This window comes from Lepidochelys kempii, chromosome 4 (assembly GCF_965140285.1).
Source record: "Lepidochelys kempii isolate rLepKem1 chromosome 4, rLepKem1.hap1, whole genome shotgun sequence".
NCBI lineage: Eukaryota > Metazoa > Chordata > Testudines > Cheloniidae > Lepidochelys > Lepidochelys kempii.
Window position 1 is genome coordinate 32,373,997 of NC_136383.1, and position 12,054 is coordinate 32,386,050.

The 12,054-nt window shown below is 37.1% G+C and overlaps 1 protein-coding gene across 1 annotated transcript; it reads left to right on the top strand.

Annotated features, from left to right (window-relative positions):
• The first annotated feature begins 1,554 nt into the window (after positions 1–1,554).
• Positions 1,555–11,120, top strand: RRH (retinal pigment epithelium-derived rhodopsin homolog). The gene is made up of 7 exons (XM_073340049.1): positions 1,555–1,795; positions 5,547–5,737; positions 7,311–7,410; positions 8,221–8,374; positions 8,759–8,927; positions 9,035–9,213; positions 10,676–11,120. Exons 1-7 carry the CDS (start codon positions 1,657–1,659, stop codon positions 10,776–10,778), a joined length of 1,035 nt encoding a protein of 344 aa, XP_073196150.1. The 5' UTR covers positions 1,555–1,656; the 3' UTR covers positions 10,779–11,120.
• Positions 11,121–12,054: the final 934 nt, after the last annotated feature.

A 12,054-nucleotide genomic window follows, 5' to 3' on the forward strand; every position in this document is an offset into this window, starting at 1 on the left:
TGGAGAGAGATACAAGAGATGTGTTCTTAAGATACTGTAATCCACTGCCAAGTATGGCTGTTACCAACTGAGGTAAGATATGTTACGCATGAAGCCACCTAGTTTTAGCATTCCAGCACAGGCGCCTTAAGTTTTGGCTGTCCAACTTGAGCCACATCAAAAGGGCCTGCCTTTCAGAAAGTGCTGAGCACCCACCCTCAGAAAATCAGGCCCCTTCAAAGTGTGTCAAATTGGCTGCCAAAAATCGCTACTTTTGAAAATATTGGCTGTTGTTTTTTCTCATTTCAGCCATTCACTTGATCGTAGCGTGTTTGAATTTACTAACAGGGAAATGGCAAAATAACAGGCTCAAATGGAATTATTTAATTTAAAATATTGAAAATTATTTAATTAATACAGTATTAGACTATGTGAAGGAAACCTTCATTACCTCCTCCTGTTAATGGTGAAAGGACGGCACCCTGGTCTCTTCCTTGGTAACTGATGGAATTCTGGCTGTGGTCATTCCCAAACTTTCCTTTTATAGAGTGTGAGGCAAAAATGACTTTTTGGTGGGAAAACTACCTTCCCAGTCTTAATTTCACTATGTGTTCTGTTTTTGATATCTCATTTTATGTGTTTACTTACAGAATTTATTTTATGGAAACTTAGTTTACATAATTGATAAGCTAAAGGAATTTCTAATTCAGTTATTAAGAACACCTGTTGTAATAACCACTTCCTTTGAGTTAAAAATATCTTTCAGTGGGTCATAATTTGTCATCACAGACGTTTTCTGCGATTTATGAAATGTCCCTGATAAATGACAGAACGTAATTGAGATTATAAACACCCCCTTATCAATTACCCAGTCTTATTTATTTTAACATACTTCCATAGGGTCCCTTCCCTGGATGTCTTGGCTATCTTTGTAAGGTCAGGGTAAAAGGTTACATACATTCCATTACTGGGTTCACTTTCCCTTCATGTACTAGGTTCAACTGAAGGACAAAGAACTTTTCAGTTTCAGTAGGTATAGGGCACTAAACATATAAATATACAACATAAAAAGGATTGTGGTTAACATGTAAAAAAATTATGAGAGTTTAGCATACAGAAATCATGAAAGGTTAATATTTACTAGTAGGATTATTTAAGTCGAATCAACAAAGACTTCTGAGAAGTTATAGTAAGGAGTAAAAGTGGAGTTTAGATGAGGTGTATCCTACATTTTTAGAGAAACTATTTTTTATTTTTAGTGTTCCTATCCTGTGCTCTCTGTGATTATTAGAATTAATTCCAAAGAAGGCTGAAGTTCTATTGAATCTAGCCAACTCTTGTCTAGATCTTCTGAAATGTTGCACAAGAAGTTGAAGTAAAAAGTGTGGGGGCATGTGACAGCTAATCTCTTTAGCAATAAGACTCTGAAATGTAAGCATCTTGTTGGAAATGCACCTAGTTCTTTGCTGCTCTTTGTTTTGCTTAGAAGCTTTTCCTTGCACAAATTGGGCATGTAAACTCCTTTGCATAGTCCAGTTAAATCCTATTGGTAGCTTGTCAGCGGAGGGTGGGGGGACGGGAGTTTTTTAAAATTGTTCAGTGAGTCTGTTTCATAATGGAAGAATTTGCCTGAAAGGATCTGGGAGTGTTTTGTGTATGTCCTCTTGAAGAACTGACATGGAGGGAATACCCCAGTTTCTTCAGTCTAAAATGTTTTGGAATGTTTCAGCTAACTCCTCAGAAAGTGAAAATGAAGCTCAGTCAGTCTTTTCACAGACTGAGCACAATATAGTCGCAGCTTACTTAATAACAGCAGGTATGAAGGTTGGTGGGTTATTTTTTTTTTTTAATGGGAAGTTAGGCTTCAATATTCATTTTGGGTTATTGCCAATGAAATATCTTTTATATACAAAAAGCAAAAGGTCTAGTGTCTCTCAACTTGAAGGTAGATGAGTAGATAAACAACCGGTGACTGTAAAATGTATAGAAACTTCTAAAATGAGGGGTACAGTTTAAGACTGCATTATTTAAAAAAGTGTATTTTGCTTATACGTGATTATAGCAAAAACTGCGGAATTCTGCCAGTGTGCAAAAGGAATAAGAATAGAAGTTGCAACATTTTGCATTTTTCACTGATATGCTTGAAGTTATCCTGATATGCCTCTGAGGGTCACATGTTCACAACAATGTATGTGTAATCTGAGCATGTGCATGGGTGTCTGTGTGGAGGTTGTAAGCGGAAGTGTTGGAATGTCACTGATAGGGAGGGGACTGCTCATTGATGGGAGATAAGGAGACTCTTGTTTCAGTAGTATGTTTGTTTCACTGATGACCCATTTTTAGGAAAAGTAGCACACATGTTGGGGGCCTGATCCAAAGTCAGTTTACTCCCACTCATTGCAGTGGGCTTTGGGATAAGAGTTGGAGGAGCTGAGATCAAAATATGAAATAAATAAGATCAAATATGAAATAACTTTTCTTCAAAACTTGTTTATTTCAGTACGATAACTGAATGTTTCAAAAGTAAATTCTTTAATTCTACAATCTAGCACATTTAAAAATATGTCTGGGTTTATTTTATGCCTGTTCAATTGAAAAATTAAGCCATTTGAGGTATACATATTTTTGTTAGGAAATATTGTAAGTTTTGGGCATACTTTTTCCAACCAGTTTCAGCGTTATTAGTTTATGAAGAATTTTCAACTAATTATTCTGATTTTTATGGTCTATGTGCAGTAATTATGAAGGTCAAATTTTACTCAGTGAATCTTTTTTGTATAGAATTTGACAAATCGTTTTTCTGTTTAAGATGAACTCATTTAGTTTTTTTGATACCAAGGCTGATATTTTAAACAGCTCTAATCTTTTTTAAGTTCTCCTTGTAGTTTTGCTAAGAATCTATTGTATTCAATAATAATCTATTGAAACTCCAGATATGCTCTTTTACTCATTGGTGCCACCAGATCATCTGCAGATAAATGGATAATACTGGCACTGTCAGAAATGTAGGTCATTTGTCCAGACTTTGATTTAACTCAAATTGACAGGATTAGGGTTGTAACAATGTCTGGTTTATCAAATAATTTGACCATTTTATGAAGAGCAATATTACCAGGAGATACAGAGATTAGCAAAGGCAAAAACCTCTCCTCTTTCTCTCCCACCTGGGCAACTGACATGTGGGTCTGTTGTATGTATTTGCCAGTTGTGTAAACCTACAGTGCTGGGTTTTGAGTTAAAGGGACATAGTCTACCCAACATTCACACTTCTGTCTGAAAACATTTTACTAACTGTTACAAATACGGTCTGAAATAACTGTAGCTGAAAAATCTTTTTCTTTTCTTTTTCCTTTTCTCTTTCTTGTTACTTTGTCTTAGTTGATTAGGGAAGCAGTGCTAGCAATGATTGCAGCTATAGTATGAACCAAAGTTAAGTGCAGGAACTTTTGCCAATGAGTTTGGTCCATTTCTGAACACCTCATTCTAACAAATTCACATCCTGAACATGTTGGTCAGTAATTGAGTTCCATTGTCATGGGAGAAAGAGCTCATCAGTGGAAGACTTTAATCTCATTGTATTAGTTAGCAGATGGAGAAGATGACAAAGGAAAGGAAATACAGATACAGTGGTCACCATTAAGTCAACATTTATCAACAGCTATCATGCTATAGTATCAGCAGATATTTCACCATGCTCTGAAAATGAAATAACTGCTGGAGCTTGGTTTACAGGGTGGTTATTTTTTGTTTTAATGTTGACCACTGGTATGCTCAAACCATTTCTGTCTCTGTGGCTTGCTCACAATGGTGAAATGGAACCATCTTAAATCAAGTGCTTCATAGTCACAGAATAGCTTCATTACAAGTGAAGGATTACTAACTGAAGCTGCAAACTCCCTCTGTAGTTAAAACATTGTATCTATTCAGGAGTTACATTCTACTTAATTATTTTGAAGTTCACAGTAACAGGGTCCTGCTCTATTGCCTGTTGAATAGAGACTGCCTTAATTTTCTTCCCGTCCGTTAGAAAGAAGAATAAGAGAGGGGAGCCCCCTTTTGCTGTTCTTGATCAAAAAATGTACAAGGCTCTGTTACCTTGATCGTGGCAAATATCACAAGGTTTAATTGAGGAAATCCTTTCATGCCAAGACATCTCACAGAACAAAGTGGAGGCATCCCTATGCTATTTCTGAATCTGGATACGTTTTTCCTTCATTTTAATAGTTTGTGCTGTGCCGTTCCTGCCATTGGTAATCATCAAAACATATGTGGCCTTTAGGTACACTCAGCACCTTCTTGTCATTTAAATGCATGCTGTACAGGAAACTTTTCCCGTCTGAACACATGCCCACTCTGATAGCTGCTAATGTTCTGAACAGCTTGTGATAATAAAAAGAATGCAATATAGCTGAAAAATCAACAAGACTTTGCTACATTTGTGTTTAAAATATTTGATTTAAATATAATAGTTTCTGTAATAAGATTCAGAACTCAATTGGTGCTGTTGTTTCAGTTTCTCTGGCTGTATATTCAATGAGACAACCATACACTGATGCTCATTGTGAAGCTGTCCCTACTGGTTGAGAATGTTGGAAAAATTAGGGTGCTTTGTTTTAAATGAAATCATTAATGGAGAGACAAGAAAATGGAGACTTCATTCATATTGATCCTGCAGATAGCATGCTGAGCACACGGAAAATAGTGTCTCCAGCATAAGGGCTAGTGCTCAGCACAAAGCAGCTGTGCAGAATGGCCCTCACTTTGGGTCCAACCATGCTACTCGTGAAGCCAATTGGAAAACTCAAAGGAAGCAGGACTGGACTTAAAGGAGTGGAATATATACAATGTGAGCAAACTCCTATGCCTGCAATGAACTGACCACCGATGAGCAGGGAGGAAGTGGGTGTGCCTAGGATGGAGATGGATGATCAAGGCACTCTAGCTTACTCATAATTTAGCACATGCAAATTCTGTGCATAGTAGCCATTTTCATTATTTTAGAGTTCTGCCGCAGAGCTGTCCTTAGCAGAAAGCAAGTTACTGCAGTTGCTGGGAGGGTCTTCCACATAAAGGCTTCTGTTGCATCTTGTGAAGCAGTATCACAGCCAGCAGCTCAATGCCAGAGTGTTTTTGCCAGCCCAACCAGCCTGCCGCACCCACTCCTTTCAGTGTACTTCATTCTGCTGGATCATGACAATGCAGTGTGTTCAGCAGTGCTAGTGAGGGCTCAGCACTACTTCAGCAGGATGGAGCTTTTAAGATTCTAGTCTGAGAGATTCTGGATACTTGCCATACCCATTGAGCTCAGATAGTGAGGCCCTGATTCATCAAGATACTTTTTGTACCTTTTGTACTTAAAATTAATCATGTCCTTATAAACCTTAGTGAATCAGAGTTTGAGACCGTAAATTAGGAAAGCTCTCTCTGTTAAATATGATCTCTGCAGATTCAAATAAACCCATTCTATATTTAGATTTCATTATGAGTATGTATTTTGGTTTGTTACTACCTATACTGTATCTTTATTTCTGCCACTTGTAAGGCTTCCTTTTTCTGTGTTTTCACAGGGGTGATAAGCCTTCTCAGTAACATAATTGTGTTAGGCATCTTTGTTAAGTACAAGGAACTTCGGACAGCAACAAATGCAATTATTATTAACCTGGCTTTTACCGACATCGGTGTTAGTGGCATTGGTTATCCTATGTCTGCTGCTTCAGACCTACATGGAAGCTGGAAATTTGGCTACACTGGATGCCAGGTATTTGGGATTTTTTTATATTAAATCAAGGACCAAACAAGTACTAAGCAATTAAACACAAACCTGAATATATGAAAAATACCTTCCTTTTGATTTTTTTAATGTTCTTTAGCAATGGGTCCAGGTCTGGATCTGAACTTCCTTAAAATTCAGTGGTATATGGCTCTGAGGAGTTGCTTAGGACTCATTGCTAATTTTCATTATTTAAACTTTGGAAGATTATTGAAGCATAAACTTGTATTGATGTTAAATATACAATATTAAAATAACTATAATAAAGTAAATCCCATTACTTATTGTAGAATTCATGGATGCTTCTCATCACTCAGTAACCAAGATTTTCAAAGTAACTAGTGATTTTGGGTGCCTCAATCTTTGGGTGGTCAAACGGATACACTTTAAAGTATCTGATCTGCAGAGCTTGGGAGCTTAGCACTTTCAGAAATCAGGCCTCTTTAAGGCATGTCTATTAAGGTACCCATAAAATAGACTTTTGCATAACCAGTAGTCATCTTGAAAATCTTGGTAAATATTCAAAGAAATGGCCATCTTATTTTAGAATTTGCACAATTTTTCTCTCTTCATGTAAAATTGTCACTAAAAACATTGTATCATTAGCAGAAATGTAATAATCTTTGCTTACTGCACATGCAGTTACTTAAATATGATTTTAAATGAGTATTTAGCAGCCATATTCATTATACACCCTGCAAATATTTGTCTGGCAAAAATTAAACAGGACAGCAGAATGCTCCCAACAAGATCTGAAATCACACACAACTTGCCTGATTGCAGATTTAATTTCAAATTCAAATTTTAGCCAATGTTCACCAGCGATCCAGGGCAGCTCATTTAATTGCATCTAGGATGACATATTTTGTGGATGAGATTTGAGAGTTTCCACTGTGCCTTGATTTGAGTTCTTAGGATCTTCAGAACTCTAAACTCAACTTGATCTAAACTGAAGAAATCCTGTAAACTGAAATCGTAGAATAGTGTGAATTTCTGTTTATAACTTCTGCAGTAAGAAAAATGTTTGTGTTTCCCCAATATGCAACAAAAACATTAATTAAAAAATAAACAACTTTGCATCCCAGGATCATGAAATTCATTATTTAACATGAGTTAAAATAAATGGTGACTTTTGGCAAACTTCTTCAATGGGATTTATGAGGTCTTATGCAAGCACACTTATCTTAAAATGTTTAGTTTTACTTAAGCAACTAAAATTGTTAATAAAAAAAGGAGTACTAGTGGCACCTTGGAGACTAACCAATTTATTTGAGCATAAGCTTTTGTGAGCTACAGCTCACTTCATCAGATGCATCAAATCAATGGGTTAGTCTCTAAGGTGCCCCTAGTACTCCTTTTCTTATTGCGAATATAGACTAACATGGCTGCTACTCTGAAACCTGTCAAATTGTTAATAGTTTGTTAAACAAATTGGTCATTGATGAATGCATTGAATATGACCCATGATAACACTTAGCTTCAGGACACAGGAGGAGACTCAAACCTTTGGAAGCATTTGCAGTCGTAAGTGCAATGGACATGTTATCTTTTTAAATTTCAGATCTATGCTGCCTTAAATATCTTCTTTGGAATGGCAAGTATCGGGTTGCTTACAGTTGTTGCAATTGATCGTTACCTGACAATCTGCAGGCCTGATATAGGTACTGTTCTCTTGGATATAACTCTTGCACAAAAATGATCATTTTAATCATTTATTAGTTGACATCTATGAACCTTCATGCAAGTTCTTTTATTTCCTCTTGTGGAAACCTACTTCCAAAATTTGGGCATGGTTCTGCAGTAATTGGTTATGTGAGCTATCCCATATATAGCTAACAAAGTCATGTATATAGAAGGAAGCCATTGGCCTTTATTAGTGGAATGTTTCCTGACAATAATTGAAGCTGGGGGGGGACGACGACAAAATGGGTTAGTTAATATATTTTATTGGATTCACTTCTGTTGGTGAGAGCGACAAGCTTTTGAGCCACGCAGAGCTCTTCAGGTCTGTGAATAATTTAATAATACTAAGAAGACTAATTGAAGCTGACCTGCATTCTTAATATCATTCATTTTCTATATTGTATTTTTCCCTTGATCTTTATTATGGGTTTAAAAATTATAATGGTTAATTTTTTCACTTTCCCTACATCCCCCCGGTCTTTTTCTTTCTCTCAATTCTTTGATATGGCATCAGCAACATCTATTATTGCTAGCTTTGTGTGGGGGAAGGTGTGATAATGCTGAGATTTATTCCAGCTCTGTTTCTGGGTGTATTTAAATGTCATTTATCTGTGATATAGGAGAGCTTAAGTAAAATGGGTGAGCTGCAGTGTGCCAGGTGTTTGTAAGGATCATTTATAATTACTATGCTAATTGTCTTGCTTGGAAACATTTTTGGTTCAAATAAAACCTTGGAGAGAGGTAAAAGAATAGAGTGGTTTGATGTAAAAATATTTGCTTGGTTACAGGAAGAAGAATGACTACCTGTACCTATACTTCCCTGATCCTAGCTGCTTGGATAAATGCAGTCTTTTGGGCCTTGCTCCCTATTGTAGGTTGGGCTAGCTATGCCCCAGATCCAACAGGAGCCACCTGCACAATAAACTGGCGGAAAAATGATGCGTAAGATTTTGAAAACTTTGTTTTACTTTTCAAATGTAGACCCATCACTTATTTTTATTCACCACTGTGGTCAATGTTTTCTCCTAAGAACATACCATGCAATTTCTAAAAGTCAATGGCAGTTTAGAAGTAGATACTGAAGTAGTCTATAATAAATCAGAAAAGGATGTTAGAATACTTGACATTGGAAAGCGTTAGGAATCCTAAGTGTAAGAGTCACTGAGCCTAATAAAACGTATCAAGTTGAAGAAATTGTACTTACCTTTTGAAAATGTTTTTTCTGACTGTTTTATTAATAATAAAACATAGGGGAACAATGCATTTTTCAGTCATTTTTCAAAGCTGCACAGTTGTAATATCTTGTATTTATTTTTTGGCTTACAGGTCCTTTGTTTCTTATACAATGACTGTAATTGCTGTTAATTTTGTCGTGCCCTTAACAGTCATGTTTTACTGTTACTACAATATTTCCCGAACAATGAAACAGTACACTACCAGTAACTGCCTGGAGAGCATCAACATAGACTGGTCTGATCAAGTAGATGTCACAAAGGTGATGGAGGAGGGTCTTAATTCTTAAATTAATATAATGTTTGATTTTGATATTGGTAAGCATATATAAATGGTTTGGTCTATCAAACATTTTTTCTTGTTTTACAGATGTCTATTGTGATGATTGTGATGTTTTTGGTGGCTTGGTCTCCATATTCCATTGTATGCTTATGGTCTTCCTTTGGAGACCCAAAGAAGATTTCTCCTGCAATGGCCATCATAGCACCTCTATTTGCAAAATCTTCCACATTCTATAACCCCTGTATTTATGTCATTGCAAACAAAAAGTAAGTGTCCCATTTTTAAATTAACAGCCTCCATCTACTTTATGATTACTGGGCATCCTAGTTGTGTAGAAAGACCTTCTGTAAGATACAACAAAATGTTTAACAAAGAGATGGAAAGGTTAAACCAGTGTTGAGTTATCTGTGATGAGTTGGATGATCTTTTGGACAGGTTTTAATAAAGGTAGGGGGTAGTATCTGTGCTATATATGTCTGAAGGTGTCTGACAACATTTCCATGATATCTTCAATTTTATCCTCATAAAAATATTTTGCAAAACAATTTCAGATACAGTCCTTTGCCAAGATGGGATCAGGGTGAAATTTGAATCCTATCTGAATCTGGGACTGTCTGCTTTTAATTAAACTGGCTAAAACGTATGGCTGCTTAGGCCCAAGAGATCCTCAAAGTATTTAGCCTCCTAGCTTCCATTAAAGTTAGGAGGCTAAATACCTTGGAGGATCTGGGCCTTAGTGACATGTAGCTCCCATGGATATAATTGCTTGGCTTGGGAAGTGTCCTAGTGGGGTAGTTTGAGACGTTTAAGAGGAAACCTACAAAGCTGCTGGCTCCTCTTCTGTCAAAATAAAACTATATCATATTTTGAGCATAGGTATCATATTGAATTGAGATAATAATTTTGGGACATATTCCTGGTCTCACAAAAACAGCCAAAATCAAAAGGGTTTTGCTTGTGGTTCGGAAGTATACAGGGGTTGGGGATGCTGGAATCCTTCCCTTCCCATTCCCCAACCTGCAAGCAGGGTCTGGGACATCCATACAGATAAGCTGAACTGTTACTGCTGAGTAGTTGATATGGTCTGACTCTTCTCTCCAACCCTGTTGGTTTAGATCTGCCCTTTACCTAGACCCTCATGTACCACACAACCAGCATGCTTCCATTCACCGACTCATGTCCCTACATTTTATCACATAGCTGTGCTGGCGGGCAGCCCAACATGTGCTGGCCTGACTCATGGGGTCCACCAAGCACCACAGGCAGTGCTGCTGTGGGTGCTCTCCCCAGGGGCTAGGGCTGAGTTAAATCAAGTTCTAGAGTTTGCACCAGTATCCCCTGCTCGGGAAATGACCAGTGTTCCCTCTAATTTTTCCCACCCATGTGTGGAATGAATTTTGTTTTGTGCACCAATATGGAGGTGATGTGTGACAAAAAATGAAAAATGGGACTGTCCTGAAAAAAATGGATTGTAAAGGTCACTCGAACAAAATTCCACGCATGCTAGTTTCACACTGATGCAATTCCACAGACCTCCACAGAGTTCCTCTTGATTTACACTGGCAGAAGACGAGACTAGAGACTAATTGAATTCTAAAAGTTTTATTAAAATAAAAAGCCTTATTGTTATAGCACATTTGAGGAATTTGATCTTAATTTATCTCTGTTTTTGCTTCTTTATCTATGCCTCTAATCATCTGAATTTTTGCTTCCCTCCTCACATTGCAGGTTCCGGAGAGCAATCCTGGCAATGGTTCGATGTCAAACTCGGCAGGAGATAACTATTAATAACACCTTACCAATGAGTGTCTCTCAGAGCACACTGACATGACGAGAAGCTGCTTGAAAGCACTGCCACTTTATTTACCCTATCGTATATGTTTTGTACACTACATGGAAATAAGTGGTCAAACCTGGGCCACAATTAAATTTGTATTACACTGTAATAATAATCCACTCCAACATGCCAGTTTGTTTCTCTTTGTCTCAATAATATTTAATACAGTTTTTTGTAAAATGCCAAGATTTTAGTACTGAAGACTAGGCCAATTGGCATAATATGCTTATCCCTCTCGAAAGGCGATCGTGAATGCTCACTGTGTTTTGTAACTCTTGGATAGTGGTATAAAATGGTGTGGGAGAGAGGAAGGGAGAATAAAGCAGGATCTGCTTAATTGTGCTACAGTAACAGAAATAAATTTTGTGTATGCGTAATTCTTTTGGTATGTGTAATTTCGCTCTTTGAACTCTAAACCAGTTCCCAAAACTTCTGGCACAGTACTACTGTATCCTGCATTCCCTTCCGTGTCTTAAATGCACAGATTGATCTGACCTGAAAAGGTTGCTTCTGTGCGTACTGTAGTATGCAGGCCTATTTAACTCCAGTATTGCCAACTCTCTTTATTATCAGTTTTGCGATATTATGTGGTTTTCTGCCTTCTGGAGTCAAGTGATTATGTGAGAATCTCAGCTTTCATTTTAGAAATAGTAAGATTCTAACCTTCGTGACTGCAGAGAAAATCTTGAAAATGTGACCCAAGCACATGTTAGAAGTTCAAACCAGAAGGCAAGTAAACCCCCCCCCACATTTATTATTTTAAGAAAATCTCATGATATTTGAGGCCTGACTCATGGTTTTTGAATGCCTAGGGTTGGCCATCTTGGGAGAATCAGTTTATTCAGGGCTGAAGGGATGAATATCTTTTCAAAGATTCAGTTATAGGTGGTAGTTAACTTGATATTGGTATTTCTGATGTTTGGAGAATAAATATCTTGTCTACCAGTAATATAAAATATGAACAACATTCAGGCAGATCTCAACTAAAACTGCTTCATCTAACTACAGCGACTTAACATATTGAGTTCACTTCCTCTTATCCAGTTGCTGTGCCTTTTTTAAAGAGACACAGACCCTTTTGGAATGCTGGATGTTGAACTTTTTACCTTTCACTGACAATAAAACAGAGAGAGAATATAGTTTGTTCTGACATCTGCTAATCTGTTCTAAAAAGCAAACATTCTAATGCTTCAAGGAAGAATGAAGAACACACATTTTAAAGCACAGTCTAAGGGGATTTCACTTCACATGATATTTTTGGTGCTATCAA